The sequence below is a fragment of the Wallemia mellicola genome (genome assembly GCF_000263375.1).
Source record: "Wallemia mellicola CBS 633.66 unplaced genomic scaffold WALSEscaffold_4, whole genome shotgun sequence".
Lineage (NCBI taxonomy): Eukaryota > Fungi > Basidiomycota > Wallemiomycetes > Wallemiales > Wallemiaceae > Wallemia > Wallemia mellicola.
Window position 1 is genome coordinate 322549 of NW_006531961.1, and position 17457 is coordinate 340005.

At 35.1% G+C, this 17457-nt stretch overlaps 7 protein-coding genes across 7 annotated transcripts; 6 read left to right on the top strand and 1 right to left on the bottom strand.

Annotated features, from left to right (window-relative positions):
• The first annotated feature begins 50 nt into the window (after positions 1–50).
• Positions 51–5306, top strand: WALSEDRAFT_31632 (TPR-like protein). Its single transcript, XM_006956951.1, has 15 exons — positions 51–228; positions 273–793; positions 836–2437; positions 2482–2762; positions 2805–3015; positions 3058–3417; positions 3463–3527; positions 3574–3713; positions 3761–3897; positions 3948–4056; positions 4106–4359; positions 4403–4569; positions 4616–4958; positions 5009–5038; positions 5080–5306. Exons 1-8 carry the CDS (start codon positions 138–140, stop codon positions 3614–3616), a joined length of 3174 nt encoding a protein of 1057 aa, XP_006957013.1. The 5' UTR covers positions 51–137; the 3' UTR covers positions 3617–3713; positions 3761–3897; positions 3948–4056; positions 4106–4359; positions 4403–4569; positions 4616–4958; positions 5009–5038; positions 5080–5306.
• WALSEDRAFT_62993 (acyl-CoA N-acyltransferase) lies at positions 3662–5187 on the top strand (the record flags this gene model as incomplete). Its single annotated transcript, XM_006956952.1, has 8 exons — positions 3662–3713; positions 3761–3897; positions 3948–4056; positions 4106–4359; positions 4403–4569; positions 4616–4958; positions 5009–5038; positions 5080–5187. The coding sequence occupies 8 exons, from the start codon at positions 3662–3664 to the stop codon at positions 5185–5187; spliced, it is 1200 nt and encodes a 399-aa protein (XP_006957014.1).
• On the bottom strand, positions 5261–6698 carry WALSEDRAFT_62994 (Pkinase-domain-containing protein; the record flags this gene model as incomplete). Its single annotated transcript, XM_006956953.1, has 7 exons — positions 5261–5507; positions 5555–5628; positions 5671–5747; positions 5790–6192; positions 6244–6495; positions 6542–6565; positions 6621–6698. 7 exons carry the CDS (start codon positions 6696–6698, stop codon positions 5261–5263), a joined length of 1155 nt encoding a protein of 384 aa, XP_006957015.1.
• Positions 6699–6944: 246 nt separating this feature from the next.
• On the top strand, positions 6945–7978 carry WALSEDRAFT_15794 (mRNA triphosphatase CET1; the record flags this gene model as incomplete). The annotated part of the gene is made up of 7 exons (XM_006956782.1): positions 6945–7046; positions 7095–7167; positions 7212–7258; positions 7316–7580; positions 7625–7737; positions 7783–7873; positions 7917–7978. 7 exons carry the CDS (start codon positions 6945–6947, stop codon positions 7976–7978), a joined length of 753 nt encoding a protein of 250 aa, XP_006956844.1.
• A 92-nt stretch (positions 7979–8070) lies between these two features.
• On the top strand, positions 8071–11155 carry WALSEDRAFT_31633 (hypothetical protein). The gene is made up of 8 exons (XM_006956954.1): positions 8071–8098; positions 8150–8182; positions 8229–8272; positions 8325–8484; positions 8535–8758; positions 8808–8907; positions 8955–9030; positions 9079–11155. The coding sequence occupies exons 2-8, from the start codon at positions 8168–8170 to the stop codon at positions 11124–11126; spliced, it is 2667 nt and encodes an 888-aa protein (XP_006957016.1). The 5' UTR covers positions 8071–8098; positions 8150–8167; the 3' UTR covers positions 11127–11155.
• Positions 11156–11217: 62 nt separating this feature from the next.
• Positions 11218–12410, top strand: WALSEDRAFT_53776 (mitochondrial NAD transporter; the record flags this gene model as incomplete). The annotated part of the gene is made up of 5 exons (XM_006956955.1): positions 11218–11245; positions 11344–11468; positions 11524–11664; positions 11709–11818; positions 11866–12410. Coding segments are annotated over 5 exons (893 nt in total), but the record flags the coding sequence as incomplete, so codon positions are not given.
• Positions 12411–12522: 112 nt separating this feature from the next.
• On the top strand, positions 12523–14912 carry WALSEDRAFT_27671 (WD40 repeat-like protein; the record flags this gene model as incomplete). The annotated part of the gene is made up of 8 exons (XM_006956956.1): positions 12523–12597; positions 12642–12698; positions 12751–12780; positions 12830–12899; positions 12953–12996; positions 13149–14326; positions 14382–14593; positions 14644–14912. The coding sequence occupies 8 exons, from the start codon at positions 12523–12525 to the stop codon at positions 14910–14912; spliced, it is 1935 nt and encodes a 644-aa protein (XP_006957018.1).
• Positions 14913–17457: the final 2545 nt, after the last annotated feature.

The window sequence follows — 17457 nt, forward strand, 5'->3', positions numbered from 1 at the left end:
ATATCTAGCCTAGCATTCTATCTCTCAACTTGACAGTCATGAGCGAATCTACGATTGTGGTGCTTCCGAATGGCTCCACGCTCGACGTTTATCAGACTAGCGCAAAGGATGCGCTCCATGAATTATCTACCATACAGATGGCTTTGCCATGGGTCAAAGTGATCAGAAAGTACTGGCTACTTGGTAAACTGTGGGATGCGGAGATTATATGTTCTAGAGCTACTGAAGGTCTGCATTTATTACATTCCTATAGCTGAATTAATTATCTACAGTATTTCAACGTGATGCAGTCAGCATTTCCAAGTTTGCGACTTTGAAAGGAAATATCTACCTCGATTTGGCGAGAAACGCACCAAAATTAGTCTTGAACAACGCTAAACACGATAGACTTAGTCATGATATCAAAAGCCGCAAAGAATACTTGACAGCTGCCGCTACTCAGTTCGTACAGGCTGATAAGGCACTTCAAAGCGAGGGTGAGACCCCTAGGATCAATTCTCCATTATATCTTGGTAAAGCGTCTTTGCAATTAGCACAAGGAAATTTGGATGCCGCTTTAAGTACTTTTAACAGCATTTTGAAAGGTTACAGCCGTAACGTGTTTGCGCTAATGGGGAAAGCCAGAGTACTACACGTCAAGCGTCATTACGCTGAGGCTTTGCGCGTCTATCAAGAAGTTCTTAGGATATCTCCAAATCTGATGCCAGATCCAAGAATCGGGATTGGGTTATGTTTTTGGCAACTTAATTGTCCAAAAGAGGCGCAAGCAGCTTGGAAACGTAGCTCTCATCTGGTAAGTTTCTTACACTACTAGTAAATTGCCTAAACATCGCAGAATCCGACGTTGTATGCACCACAACTTCTTTTAGGACTTCTGAACATAAATGAAGCCAAGAAACCTAACGAGCCTGATCATTATCGTATGAAATCTTACAGCAAGGGTATTCAGTACGTTCATACAGCCTATAAATTGAACGAGTACAACTCAAATGCTGCCAATGTCTTGGCTTATTACTTCCTTGGAAAGCGAAAGATGCCAACTGCTATCAGATACGCTGAACGCGCAATACAATATGCGGATGCGATACCCGTACTTGTTGATGCTCATAACAATCTGGGTCGTGTTCATCATTATAACAAGAATACAGAAGATGCTCTTCGTTGCTATAAAGTTGCATTGGAGCGCTCTCCAAACAATATTATAGCTCAATTAGGAAGGGGACAACTTTTGTTGACAGATGAAACGCTGATGCAAGCTGTCCATCACTTTGACAAACTCGTTCAAGGTCAAACTCAGAAAGGAAGTCCGATGCCTGAAGCCCTTCTAATATTAGCTACGCTACGCTCAAAAGTTTTACCTGGTATTTCTACCAGTGAGTTACATAAGAATAGGGAATCTGCACGAGATCTATTTGATAGATTCCTCAAACTCGTAATGAAAGGTTCAACTGAGGAAGGTTCATTAAGGGGTCTCGGAAATGAAGCAGAAACGTTTATCGAGCTTGCAAAGATATGGGAGAAAGATAATTTACAGAAATCTAGTGAAGCGTATGAACGGGCATATACTTTAAGAAGTCAACAAGGATTATCAATACCAATTGAAATGCTCAATAACGTGGCGGTACTGACGGCCAGAAGGGGCAATGTTGCAAATGCAAAGGCTTATCTCTTACAAGCAGTAGAGAGGCTTACGAATGGCGAATCCAACACTCCAGATTTCCGTATTAAGAAGGTTAACATAGAACAACATTCGTGTACTATTAAGTATAATTTGGGTCGCCTACTTGAGGATATGGGAGACCATCAAGAAGCTAGGAGGTTATATAATGAAGTGCTCATTGAACATCCGGAATACTTTGAATGTAAAGTACGATTGGCATCTTTATATATAGATGAAAAGAGACCAGACGAGGCGCATACTTTACTTAAAGAAGTGCTAACCACATGGAATGATCACAAAAACCTTAGAGCATTCTACACTCACTTCTTATTACAGTATGATGTATCATCTGCCAAACGATTCTGTGATGATACACTTAAGAAAATAGCACCAAATGATGTCTATGCTCTATGTGTCTCTGGATGGATTACGTATATAAAATCAAGAGATATGCGAGTTAAAACTGGTACTTCAGAAGCCAAGGACCGTGAAAGACAATTTAGAGAAGCAATAATTTATTGGGAGAAGGCACTTAGATATGATCCAAGATGCGTTTATGCAGCGCAAGGTCTTGCTATTGCTATCGCAGAGAATGTGGTACCAGATTCTTCACGTCGTGACAAGGAAGAACCTAGTGAAGAAGATAATGCTAAATCGAGACGGGAAGCACTGTCAATATTTACAAAGATCAGAGATAGTCTAGATGAAGCGTGTGTTTACATTAATATGGGACATTGTTTCTATGCTCAAGACGAATTTGACAAGGCTGTTGAAGTGGTACGTAATATACTAACACTAGGATGTGTCTAAATTATCTAAAGTACGAACATGGTTTATCTAAGAATGAAGATACCATTACACTTTTACATGCATGTCGGGCTAACTACAGTAAAGGAGTACAGAGATCTGAATTCCATTATCTAGAAAAATCACTCACTCTAGCCCAAACTGCATCGGTGAAGGCTCCTAAGGATAAGTCTATCAAATACAACATTGCTATGATAGAGCAGAAGATGTTACAAGTAGTTTTAGACACACCAAGTGATAAAAGATCTTTACAAGACCTACAGAAGGCGATTGATCTTTCAGTGGAGTCACAGGAGTAAGTATTTCATATCTGTCTGATGTTAGCTGATCAAAGTAGACTATTCGGTAAACTTGCCGCAGAAGATCCAGCTACTGTACCTTTCAGTGTTGATTTGGCTGAACAACGTCAAGCATTTGGTGAAGGCCTTGTTGTACGCGGTCCATCTGAGATTGAAAAGCAAAAGGTTTTCGAAGCTGAGAGACATGAAAGGACTGAAAAGTCAAGACGTGAGAAAGAAGCTGCTTTACAGAAAGCTAAAGAAGATGAGGTGAGTTTATTAGATTCGTAAAACTGATTAACAATTTTATAGGCTCATAGATTAGAAATGATCAAGAAGCGTAGTGAGGAACTTGCAGAAAAGCGTAAACAGGCTCATGAAGATATCAAAAACTTACGAGAGACCTTAAAAGCTGAAGAAGAGGCTGAGGAGAAGAGTAAAACAGAGAAAAAGAGTAAACAAAAGCGTAAAGAGACGGAGGATGGTAATGAAAGTGACGAAAATGAACCAGTTAAGAAACCTAAACGCAAAACAAACAAGAAGAAGAAGCTACGTAGGAAGCAGGGGTCAGACGGTGAAGACGATGGTGCGAAACAAGAGAGTCAACCTTTGTCTGAGGCTGAAGGTGAAAACGAAGGTGAAGAAGAAAAGCCTAAGACGACGAAGTCGAAGGTAAGACTCATGAATAAAGAGAGATATCTGCTAACATTGTATTAGAGTCGCAAGAGACGTACCTCAACAGCTGAGAATGACGATGCAGATAGGAAGAAAGTGAAAACAAGGTTAGTGAGTATGCTTAACGATGAACGTTATTGACCAACCTTTAAGTCAACTCTCTAAAGATATAATTTCTGATTCAGATGAAAACTAATTGTAAAAGTTTATGTTAACATGTTTGATTTCTTTGTAACTTGCTATGACCACCGAATTCGCGAAATCGTCGAACGAAGCTTTAGAGATAAGATTACGTGAGTAGAAACTATTTATAACTAAAATGATGTTAACAATTAATAAGGCAGGATAGAACTAGATGAAAACCTCTTGGAATCTGAGGAAGAGTTAAGATTGACGCGACCATGGAATCCTGAGTTTACATACCCAATATTTGGAACAGAAGAGCAAATATATGGGTACAAGAACCTACGAATCAATGTAAGCTTTATTTTATTAGTATTTTACGTGTCTTCTCATAATAACTTTAGCTCGATATGGCTTCAGGTTCTTTAAGATCTCAATTGAGAGTTAGCTACGAAGGAAAAAAAGATGACGCTGATAACGTTGAAGATAAGCTTGAAGAATTTATACCCTTAGGTGCGTTTATACGTGTCTTATATCTTTCTTCAATAACAATTCGATAAAGAAAAGGGCGATTTTGATAGTATTGTTAAGGACGATGCAAAGGAGTTTAGACCACCAGGAGAACTAGTAACGTCCTACACTCGTAATTCTGCTAAGTCAGAAGGTAAAGGTAAAGGAAAGAGAAGGAGAGTTGAAACTTCAAACGGATCAATCACTGGTGAAGAAGGTGACGTCGTTTATGAAATATACAGATCATCCTGGCAAACGGCTGGATGGAAAGACTTCAATAGACGTATGCAGTTCTTCCTTTTACTAGTGAGTGTCATGATAGCGTACCAAAACTTCCTAATAAAGCTAGTTTATTGAAGCAGCGAACTACCTAGATGAAGATGATGATAACTGGGAATTCTTCACTTTATTTGAAAGGAGATGCAGAGAGGATGGAAGTTATGCATATCATTTTGTTGGCTATTCATCTTTATACTCCTTTTATCATTTTCCTACTGGACATAGACAACGCTTATCGTCAGTCGTTTTTTCTGTTTACAATTCAGTTAACCTAAAGCTACAGGCAATTTCTGATTCTACCTCCATACCAACGACAAGGTCATGCCTCAGAGTTATACAATTCGATTCGTAGTGATGTTTTAAGCAGACAAGATGTTATAGAATTGGGCGTTGAGGATCCTTCTGAGGCTTTTGATATCCTGCGTGACATTAACGACCTTCGCTGGTTGAACGAAATGAAGCTTCTTGAAAACAAGACAGCTTTGGATATAGATAGACAGTGGATAGAGCAAGAAAGGAAAAAGCTTAAAGTAGCCAGACGTCAATTTCTTCGTCTTATTGAGATGCTTTTATTACATAAACTCGATCCAAAGAATCAAGAACAATTAAAAAGATTTAGACTACTTGTAAGTCTACTTCTTACTTACCTATGATAATTTTTAATGATTCAATATAGGTCAAAGATCGCCTTTACCGTTTCAATTATGTGAGTTACTTAACTCTGATGATAATTTTAACGTATAATAGGAACAATTAATCGATTTGACACCCGAAGAACGTAAAGCAGCTCTTCAGCTGACCTATGAAGGTGTCATTGATAACTATCGTGATATAATTCTCAAAAGTCACGTCTAAAACATTGAAAAGTAAAAGTGAAGATACATCGTACAATATGATAAAATGAAACTCCAAAAACACTCCAATTCAACTAAACAAACTCTTCGTTAGCGCTCTCGTACTCTGATACATTTGATTCATCCACTTCGTTTGCTGGTCTAGAATTAGCTGCATTAGCTGCAACTGAAGACCCTAAAGAACGATTAGAGTTGAAGTCAAACTTCTTGAAATTTTCATAACCGTCATCCTTAGGTGTATTAGATCTTGCATTTGCAGCCTCTTGACCTAATTTTCCAAACCTAGAAACGGCAGTCACAGCTTTTATTGCACTTCTCCACCTGAGTACTTATTTAGGAACTACAAGTATTTAGTAATAGCTACTTACTTTTCACGGCTGTTAAATGCGTCTCGCAATCCTTGACCGACATCTTGATCGGATAAGTTTTGATCTTTGAACCACTATCCTGAGTTAGATGATACTGGGATATCCATTTTACTCACTTGATGATTTAGTAACTCTGCAGCAGTTGGACGTTTTGAAGGATCTGGCTGTAAAAGTGCTTTCACGAAATCCTTTGCTGAGAAATGTGAGAATAGCTCCAGACGTGCTACTAACTCACCATGATCGCTAACCTTAGACCAATATCTATCATGAAACTCTATTTTACCTCTGTTAGTTTCCTCGATTAATTCTTTGAGTTCTTCAGAGCGGAAAGGAGAATAACCACATAATAAGACATAGGTAACGACGCCGATAGCCCAAATATCAACAGGTTTACTATGAGCTTGACTATTGAGTATCTCCGGAGCAGCGTATCCGACTGAACCAGCAAGTGATGTTATTTGAGCGTTGTCATTATCTAATCTCTGAGAAATACCGAAATCAGCGATTACGATTTGGGAATCATCTTTGGTTTTATAGAGAATATTTTCAGGCTTTATGTCACGATGAACGATGCCATTAGAATGCATATAAGCGATGGCATCGACTGCAGATTTAATGACAGTAGCAGCGTCTTTCTCCTAAATAGAGATGATGAGGATAGTTAAGAAATCTGTTGTGAATGAACTAACGCTGAATCTACCTTTGCGTGCGATGCGATCGAATAACTCACCACCTGTAGCTAATTCAAAAGAAAGGTAGTAATTGTCCCTTGATTCGAACCATTCGTAGAACTTGACAATATTTGGGTGGTCTAAATTCTTGAGAACGTCCATTTCATCGAATATAGCTTTCTCATTTCCTTGAGCTTTCTTCTTTGAGATAACTTTCATTGCGACGTCTTGTTTGCCAGCTGGATGACACTGCCATTCAGCTCTAATGACCTGTAATAAGTTTAAAATCGTTATTTATTATATTAGATTTACTTACTTTTCCAAAAGCACCTTCACCTAACTACACAGTTCGTTATAAACTACGTAATCAACTGTATATAAATACTATAACTTACGACTTCACCAAATAAATAATTCTTCTTCTTATGATAAGATTCTGGTTGAGATAATAAGGTATCTCTTAAAAAGCCCATTCTTAGCTGATGGCTGTACAGAAGGAGTGATAGTAGTCATTTATGATGAAATTTATCAAATTAAATATTTTTATCATCGAATACTTCTCAATCTCTGAGATCTCTACTTTCATCATCAAAATGTCTAGCGATGACTTTACTCATAAATCAACTACACCAGAAGAACCAGAAAGTACAAGACCTTTAAAGCGTCAAAGAAATGATATTGACAAAGAGAAATCTATAAAATCAGTGGCTGGTATGAAAATGGAGAAGTCTATATTCGGTTTAGAGCCAAGCGATGAATTTATTAAAGAAGTTTCTGATTGGATTTGGAAACACGCAAGGAATTGTGAACATAAAGTTGAAGTTAGCAGCTAAATTCTCCGCTTATCAACTCATCTCATATGTAATCAGGTTGAAGCAAAAATAGGAATATTTGTTGATCAAACAGGTCAAAGAGCTGAATTACCCGTTGCAGTTGAGACCAGTTAGTTATTTCAATAACTTTATTTATCACTTATTTACCTGCAGTACTAACAAATACCGATGGTCTTAGATTTATATCGGATATGACAATAGTAAGCCATGAATCTATCTATATACATAGAGCAAGTTTTTATTAATTACATAATTAGTCACAACATAAACATTATAATAAGATCCTTAACGACAGAACATCACAATCCAGTCAGACACCAACTAGAATACAATATGCTCATAGTAAAGAGTTAGATTCATTCTACCCAATTGGAAAAGGTCAACGTAAAATAAGAGTGACAAAAGATTTAAGAACAGATCAAGTTAAAGATGTGATTGAGAAAGTACGAGTTGCTGATTTAGCGATTTACTCCCCAAAGAGACTTTTCGATTGGAGAATAAGTATAAACATGGAAATACCTCGTATGTCTAGGTTTCTAGAATTTATTATACTCACAACTTTCTAGAAACAGTACCACAGAATCAAAACATGACTTATTCAAGAAAGAAAGATCGCCTTAGTTATACTCAGCAAGAAATGCAAGTTGATCTTACCCAAGTGTTCAGCCCAAACAGTGAAGTGAGTTCATCTATAACAACGTTTTTGTTTTATCAATAGGGATAGACGCCTTCACACGAGTTAGAATTAGAAATGCACAGACCAAAATTCTTGATTGAGGAAGGTTTCAAGCGTGAACGCGGTTTACCCAATATGTGTAAGATATATCTATTTACATATGACGTAAATTAACTTTGCAGATGATGAATTGATTAAAGTATTCGTGAGCAATGTAAGATTACTAGTTAGGAATGGCATATAATTCATTGTACCTAAATAATTTATAAGACGCATAAAAATTTCACGGATTCTTCAAGTCAAAACGCGTCTGACATTCTTCACCATTATCAATCAACGTCCCCTTCACATTAACTTATTAAAAGTGAGTAAAAATTAAATTTATAAGCGTAATATTTACTCATAAATATCGTAGTAAATAAACTTTGCCACAATGTCCGGAATGACAGTACGTGTTTCGACGCGTTTCTTTTGTTAATCTAACGATTGATAAGGTATTTAAACGCGATGGTCGCAAAGAGAGTGTCGCATTTGATAAGTGAGTTGTTAATCTAATCAATTTCGATAATTTTTAACCCCTTTCGTAATAGAATTACGGCCAGGATCAACAAACTTTGTTATGGTTTAGATTCAAATCATGTAGACCCCATTGAGATAACTAAAAAAGTTGTACAAGGTGTCCATCAAGGTATAACTACAGTTGAGCTCGATAACCTGGCTGCAGAGACCGCTGCATACCTTACAGTCAAAGTGAGTAATAAGAGATAAATTTAATAAATACATATTAAAGTAAATACTAGCACCCAGATTATGCTGTACTTGCTGCCAGAATAGCCATTTCTAACCTTCATAAGGAGACTAAGAAGGCGTTCTCTGCTGTTATTGAAGATCTCTATAATTACGTTAACCCAAGGAATGGAAAACCAGGTCCAATGATTAGTGATGAAACTTATCAAATCGTAATGAAGAATCGTAATGTTCTTGATTCCGCTATACTTTATGATCGTGATTTCAACTACAATTTGTGAGTTCATTACTAGTTTCATGAAAATGTTATTGAATATTTCTAATAGCTTTGGTTTCAAAACTCTTGAGAGGTCCTACCTTCTCCGTATCAATGGTAAGGTCGCAGAGCGTCCACAACACATGTTAATGCGTGTTGCCGTCGGAATCGTAAGTATTCAATTTTATCAGCTTCAATTTTAACTTACATTCTTTAGCATGGTAGCGATTTAGAGCGTGTCATCGAAACATACAACCTTATGTCACTCAAAGCTTTCACTCATGCTAGCCCAAGTGAGTAGATTATTATTATTCTCATAATGCCTTTCTAACGGTTAAAAGCTCTCTTTAATGCTGGTACACCACACCCTCAAATGTCTTCTTGCTTTTTAGTAACGATGCAAGATGATTCAATTGAAGGAATTTACGATACACTCAAATCTTGCGCTCTCATTTCTAAAACTGCAGGTGGTATAGGTCTAAACATTCATTGCATCCGTGCCACAGGATCTTATATCGCTGGTACAAATGGTTCTTCAAATGGTATCGTACCTATGCTTAGAGCCTTTGATGCGACAGCTCGTTATGTCGATCAAGGTGGCAACAAAAGACCAGGTGCTTTTGCTATCTATCTTGAACCTTGGCATCCTGATGTTTTCGAGTTCTTAGATCTTCGTAAAAACCATGGTAAAGAAGAAGTTCGCGCTCGTGATTTATTCTACGCACTTTGGATACCTGATTTGTTCATGCAACGTGTACAGGAGAATGGTGATTGGCCATTATTTTGTCCACATGAAGCACCAGGTCTTCATGAAGTTTGGGGTAAAGAATTTGAAGAATTATTCTTTAAATATGAAAGAGAAGGTAGAGCTAAAAGAGTTGTTAAAGCTCAAAAACTTTGGTATTCTATACTTGATTCACAAGTTGAAACTGGTGGACCATTTATGTTATATAAAGATCACGCAAACGCTAAATCTAATCAGCAAAACCTTGGTACAATTAAGAATTCAAACCTTTGCACTGAAATTATTGAATATTCAGCACCTGATGAAGTGGCCGTATGTAATTTAGCTTCGATTGCGTTACCAAGTTACATAAAGAATGGTCAGTTTGATTTCAATGAATTACATAAGGTTACAAAGGTTTTAACACGTAACCTCAATCGTATTATTGATGTCAATTATTATCCAGTTAAAGAAGCATATAACTCAAATATGCGTCATCGTCCAATAGGTTTAGGTGTTCAAGGTCTGGCAGATGCTTTCCAACTTTTAAGATTCCCATTCTCATCTGAAGAGGCTAGATTATTAAACAAGCAGATATTTGAAACAATATATCATGCAGCTGTTGAATCATCATCAGAATTAGCTCAAGAGTTTGGTGTTTACGAGTCATATCACGGTAGTCCAGCAAGCAAAGGACAACTTCAATATGACTTATGGAATGTTACACCAACTGGTCTTTGGGATTGGACAAGTTTGAAAGAAAAAGTTGCTCAACGTGGTTTAAGAAACTCACTTTTGGTTGCACCAATGCCAACAGCCTCAACGTCACAAATACTTGGATTTAATGAATGCTTTGAACCATATACGTCAAACATTTATACAAGACGTGTTTTATCAGGTGAATTCCAAATTGTTAACCCATGGTTACTTAAAGATCTTTGTGATAGAGGATTATGGAACGATACTATGAAAAATAGGATCATCGCACATGGCGGATCAGTTCAAAATATTTCAGATATCCCAGATGATATTAAAGAATTATATAAGACAGTTTGGGAAATTAGTCAGAAGGTTATAATTGATTTAGCAGCAGATAGAGGAGCCTTCATTGATCAAAGTCAAAGTTTGAATGTACATTTAGCTAGTCCAACACATGCTCAACTCACATCTATGCACTTCTACGCCCACAGAAGAGGATTAAAGACTGGTATGTATTATTTACGTACTAGACCACAGTCAGCTGCAATTCAATTCACTGTTGATAAGCAAGCTTTAGAGGAAGCGAAAGCAACTCAAAAGAGTAAACCAAGTACACCATCAAAGACTGGTAGTATAACAAGTAGTGTTGAGAGAATGAAGCTTGATGATTCAAACGCACGTTCAAATGCAGCAAAAAGTGTCTCAACACCGATTAGAGCAGCTACTATAAGTAGAGCAGTGAGTGGTATTGAGAATACACCTTCAATTAAGCGTACACTATCTTCACATGTTGAAACTGATGAGAATCAACCAACAAAAAGTGTTGATTTGGGTGAAGAAACTGAGGATGAGGATGAGATTGACTTTGAAACAGCCAAAGCTAGGTTAGAAGCTAAGAAACTTGAACAAGAAAAGTTGGTTTGTAGCATTGAGAATAAGGAAGCATGCGTAATGTGTAGTGGCTAATTAAATTAATAACTAATTGATATAAATTTTATAATTTTATATTTTTATTATTGTTTGTTTATTTTTCGCCGTTGTTTGTGGCTTTAGAGTTGAATGGCATCATCTTGGAGACTGCACGAGTAAGTAGAGAATAAATTGATTTAAGAAATATATATAAATTCTTAAATAAATAATCAAATAAGAACTAAGAACTAAGAACTAACATCAATCTCAATAGCTCGACTATAGCAGGTGGTGTAGCAGGAGTGGTGGCTAGTGTCGTTACGTGTCCATTAGATGTGATTAAAACTAAATTACAAGCGCAAAAGAAGTTCAAAGGCCGTACACTTGATGGTGTAATAGGTTTGTCGTGCGACTCATGAAATTCTACCGGAAGGCTAAATAGATAATAATTTAGGAACGATAAAAAGGATTTCAAAAGAGCAAGGCTTTAAAGGATTTTATAAAGGATTAGGTCCGACAATATTCGGCTATTTACCAACTTGGGCAATTTACTTTACAGTTTATGATGAAGTCAAAGCAGTTCTGTCTAAGTCAGGTGAGTTATTATTTTATAAGGTTATATAATATTAATTATTAAAGGAGATCCAAATGGCGTTAATTGGTCAACTCATATGATTGCTTCTGCCACAGCTGGTGCAACAGGTGCAACATTATCAAATCCACTATGGGTTGTTAAAACTAGATTTATGGTTAGTTCCTTTATTTATTCATTTATCGTTATATTAAACTATAATAGACTCAAGATATGGAGAGTATACCATACAAACATACATTTCACGCCTTAAAGTGTATATATAAAGTAGAAGGTTTAAAAGCTCTTTATAAAGGATTAATACCGTCCTTAGTTGGCGTTAGTCACGTCGTTATTCAATTCCCTTTATATGAGAGATTGAAATTTAAGATGAAATCAAATGATAATAATGAATTAACAACATTACAGTTATTATCATGTTCTTCAATTTCCAAAATGATGGCTTCAATTTCAACATACCCTCATGAAGTTGTTAGAACTAGGTTGCAAATAGATAGAAATAGAGATAAGCATCATTTGAATAGTTCAGAGATATTAAAAGTTATAAGAGCTATTATGAATGAAAGTGGTTTAAAGGGTTTATATAAAGGTTTATCTGTCACCTTACTAAGAACAGTGCCTAATTCTGCTATGACATTATTAGCCTATGAGGTAATAATGTCAGATTTAACAAGACGAAGGATAGATAGATGATAAAGTTATTATACCAACTATAAATGTATTTTATAAAGATCAATGTTTTTTTAACCGATGATAGTAATGAAAATTTTTTCTTTCATATGATCCTCCCGAATGAATTGGAGCCAATAAAAGTTTGTACATAACAATCAAGATAAAAAAATAAATCAATAAAGAGGAAGAATGAAATTAACTAGTGTATTTTTTTTAACTGTTACTGGATTAACAACAGCATTACCAATTTTAGAAGGACGTGATGTAAGTTGTAAATATTTCACAGTCATCGAACTTAAACAGTGTAGTCAGGCAATCATTTAATTGAATCAATTAAGAAGGCAACTAACGAGATTGAGAATGTTGTGAGTAGTAAGATTACAATGTAGTTGCCACATTAACGATAATTTTCATTAGAATGCTCGTACTATTGATAACGTAAACAAAGTGAGTTTATTTTTTATACCCTTTTTCATTGATCACTTATTTTAATTAGCGTGACTTTAATAGTTTCATTGAAGGAGTCAAAGATACTGGTAACGATATAAAGAACGTTTTCAACCCTGGTTAGTTTAGATTTAATCTTATTTTATTAGTCATTAATTATAATAATTTATAGACAAACGTGACTTTATTGATGACGTCACCAAATTTGGTAATCAAGTAAAGGGCGTATTTGAAGGCAATTAAATTTGATAGAATAAATTCAATGGATTTTTTTTATATTTGTATAAACTTTTCTTTTTTATATTTTTTTTGATTAATATCATCATCCATCATCTCGTTCTGAATCTACAATATAACTATTATTTAAGTTAATGTCATTATCAGCGAGAGATTTCGATAGGACAGAAATAATTAGGCTAATATTACAATCTTTGGAAAGTTTAGATTTGAAGGAATCTTTTAATACTTTAACTAGAGAGTCAAATGTTGATCTAGAGATAGAAGAGATTAGATCCTTGAAATCAGCGATAATCAATGGTCAATGGAATCTATCAATTCAATTGTTAGAGCAATTAAATTTAGATGATAACAATTTAAAATCTTCCATGGAATTAATTTATGTACAACAATATAAAGAGTTATTAAGTTCAGGTAATGATCAAAAAGCTATACAGGTTTTGAGAAATTATCTAACACCTTTATTACATGATCAAAATGATAAAATTAAGCAACTTTCTTGCCTTCTAATGTCCCCATTCTTAATTGACAATTTGAAACAATCTAGATCAATAGTTTTAAAAGATCTAGAAAATTTTATTCAAAGTGATCTATTGTTACCAAATAATAGATTATTCACTTTATTAAATCAATCTATTCAATACCAATCCGATAACTTCTTCTACGTTTCTAATACTAATGAAGTCAGTTTATTAAACGATCTAAAAAATGATTCGTTATCATTCCCAAACTATAATAATTCCCTTATAAAAGCTCATAAAGATGAAATTTGGCATTGCTCTTTCACGAAAGATGAAACTTATTTCGCAACTGCATCAAAAGACAAATCTATCATAATTTGGTCCATTGATTATACTAACAATTCTATTAAAAAGATTAAACATCTAAAAGATTTTGATCAAGACGTTTCAGTCATCAAATTTTCTAACGATCAATCTACTTTTATTATTGCAATTGAGAATGTTTTAATTTTTTATGAAACAGTTAATTATACAGTCAAATTTAAATCAGATGATCAACATGATGAAACTATATCTAATCTATTGTTCACCTTTGACGACTCCATACTTTACTCAACTGCATTAGATCAGAAATTATTAGAATGGGATTTGAATGGTAACTTGCTATACAAATGGGACCAACTACCAATTAGAATTACTGATTCTTTACTAACTCCAAATAATAAGTCGATCATACTAATTGGACCTGATGGTCCTCAACCGACTTTATCACCAGATGGTACTCTAAGTTATACAGAAGAAATGAGACGTTTGATGATCTACGATTTGACTACGAGAGATTGCATTTGGTTCGTATTTTTTGAAACTTCTTACACTCGAAATGTTTTATTCACAACACAATAGGCAAATTGAAATGAAGAATGAAATTTCATCTTTAAGTGTATCACTAGATTCTTCTCAACTATTATTTAACTATGCACCAAATGAGTTACAACTATGGGATTTAAATAATCGTTGTTTAATTAAAAAATTATATGGTCATCGACAATCTCAGCACGTTATTAAATCATCTTTTGGAGGTTATAACGAAAACTTCATAATAAGTGGTAGTGAAGGTCCGCTATTAATAACTTTTTAATCAAATTTCAGCTAATTTAATTCATAGATTCAAACATATACGTATGGCATAGAAAATCTGGTAAACTTATTCAAATATTAAAAGGCCATCAAATTGGTTGCGTGAATTCTATTACTTGGTTATCGAATAAACCTCTAATTTGTTCAGTTGGTGATGATTCTTTTATTAGATTTTGGTCAACAAAAGATTCAAATCAAGTTCAATTGAACTTTATAAATGATGATAATGATTCGGTTCACTATCAGGATGGTTCAAATAGTGATAATGAAGAAAACATTAATATGACAGATGATTAATATTAGCTGCCTTTTCTAATAATTACAACCTAAAGGAAAATTTACCATTATTTTTGTTAATTTGAAGACAAGATACCGTATCTTCATTGATATTTTGATCTTGCTTGTACACTACCCTACTTTGTATCATGTATCGGTGTTATGTGCTATTCTAAACATGATATGAATTGTTAAGAGCTCGATCGTTCCTGTCATTCTCTCCGATAAGTGATAGTCATAGACTACAAGCTGGTTTAACGCAAATATCATAAAACATAGAAATACGATATTAAACCTACTTTCTTCAGATAATAATGCGTTTGGACTTGCCTTAAACCCACGACAATTGCAACACACAAAGGTCTTTAACCTTTATACACGAAAATTTCAATAGATTTTGACCAACCCTTTAATCAGAAATCCATTAAATAGTCTGTGAACATAAAGGCTTTCAATGGATTGTATTGGTTTCCTTACACATTGAGAACAATGGTGCTATCATATCGAGTAATCATAAAAAAAAAAACAGAGTTATTCCTGCTGAAGTCTGTAGTAATAGCAATGAAATTCGCAAGAGACTATCACGCAATCACAGGGCTAAGCAAAAAGCATAATCTTTTCCCTGTTTGTAGTTAACCTTACACTGTAATGCTTCTAGTTGTTTATAAAGGGTGAATTTGATTGTAGTTTTAAGGCATTAAATTACCTGGTATCAATTTTAATTGGCTCATTTGGTAACTAGCTTCATGTGAAAGCACAAATTTGTAGCATCCTCATAATGGTGCATGCACTTCATCCAAATTAGCACTTTCTGTTGTGGGTGTGTTTGTAGTAATGGAAACTCTGAAGGCTCTTATGCAACTATATTTGCCTTTGTTTGTAATCTAGTGTTTTAACTTCAGCTACTTACACATGATTATTTTAACCCAACTGGTTCTTCACATTCCTTCCATTGATTAGAAGTGGATATTATGGTCTATAAGCAAGACTACTTGTGTTGTTTATTTCCTAGCAGATCTTAGGATTTACGTATTTCACCTTAAAATTCCTATATATGGAACAAGGTAAAAAAAAAAACAGATGTATTTATGCACTACCTTTTTTAATCATACTGAACATCTATTGTGTCCGAACCTGATAGCTGTTTGCTTACTCTAAAAATATGTAACTAATTCTTGACACCTAGTGTCATATTTCAAAAGTAAAAATGTTTCAAATTGTATATTATCTCTCTAACTGACATTATGTAATTTAGTACAGTTTCCTGTATATTTCTATACCGCTTCCTAGAGAAATATATAATGGATCCTTTATCTTCAGCACCCGTGTATAGATAGACCCCCACAGTCCGTACACAAACGTCACAAAGCAACATATGCAAATTATAGCAATCGAAGAATGTCAAATGATAGCCTAGGCAACAAGAAAAACATAAGGGAATTATAATTGTTGAAGGACGAGAGGTAATAGTCTGAAACTGAATAGGTAATACTTGAACGTTACTTTCAATTGATCAACGCACATTATGAATAAATATTGTCGTGTTATTCCAAATTAACGTCAAACAATTTTTTGGTGACAAACAAATTTTAGAACCATCGCCACAAAATAAACGCATTGAAAGACTCTTTGAGTACGGCTGTCCTACAAAAAGAAGTTATTATGTGCAATGCTATACAATAACTATTTGTACATATGAGCGAACAACATGACATATCCTAACATTTCCAACCAAAATTCGTCTAAAGTCGATGACATTCATTCACTTGTCCTCAATTCGCTGCTACCAGGCTAGAGCAGGAACAAAACACCCTTCTCACTGTGCAGCATAAAGAGCTTTTGGTTGAAGTGTTCTATCGATGAGCTGGTTAACAGACCAACTCCAGGAAGGTCGAATAGTAAAATTCAGAACGAAAAACCAAATGGAATGCCTAGTGGTCGTACTCGGACGAGGTCCTTAGACAGGAAAGGCCATATTCAAGATCCAGTGGTGATTTTTATAAAGCTTTGTAAACGTGGCGAAAAACCTTTTACACTTAGATCGATATTATTAGATTGCCCAGAACGCCCGCTCTGTGTACTAAAAATGTGTTGCCTTCAGGATTACCACATAGGTAGTATCTTCTGTTATCTCACTAGAACTAAATCCCCAATGGCGACACTTCTTCGGGGCATGAATTAAACCTCATCAACATATTTTTCTGTCTCCTTGGAACATGCACCTTCCTGGGCCTACCTGGGATCACCCGATAGATAGATTTTTGTCCTGTTGCGGGCTAAACAAGATCGCTTACTCATCATTCCACCTACTCATTGGGGTTTGAGCGTATTTGCCGATGGAGCAAAACATTTTAGATCTCACTTTTTATTATATTGGTTTTCTACATGTTTAGGTAACACTATATTATCTGAAGAGGTTGACGAACGAGTTTAGCATTCCGACACATACTAAAGTCACAGACAGATGAAAGATGCGAGTTACAATCGCAAGGTTTTTTTTTTTCGTAATCAATGCTTGCTGAGTGTAACGCTGTTAAAAAATGACGCTTGGTAGTGTTAGGGTGTG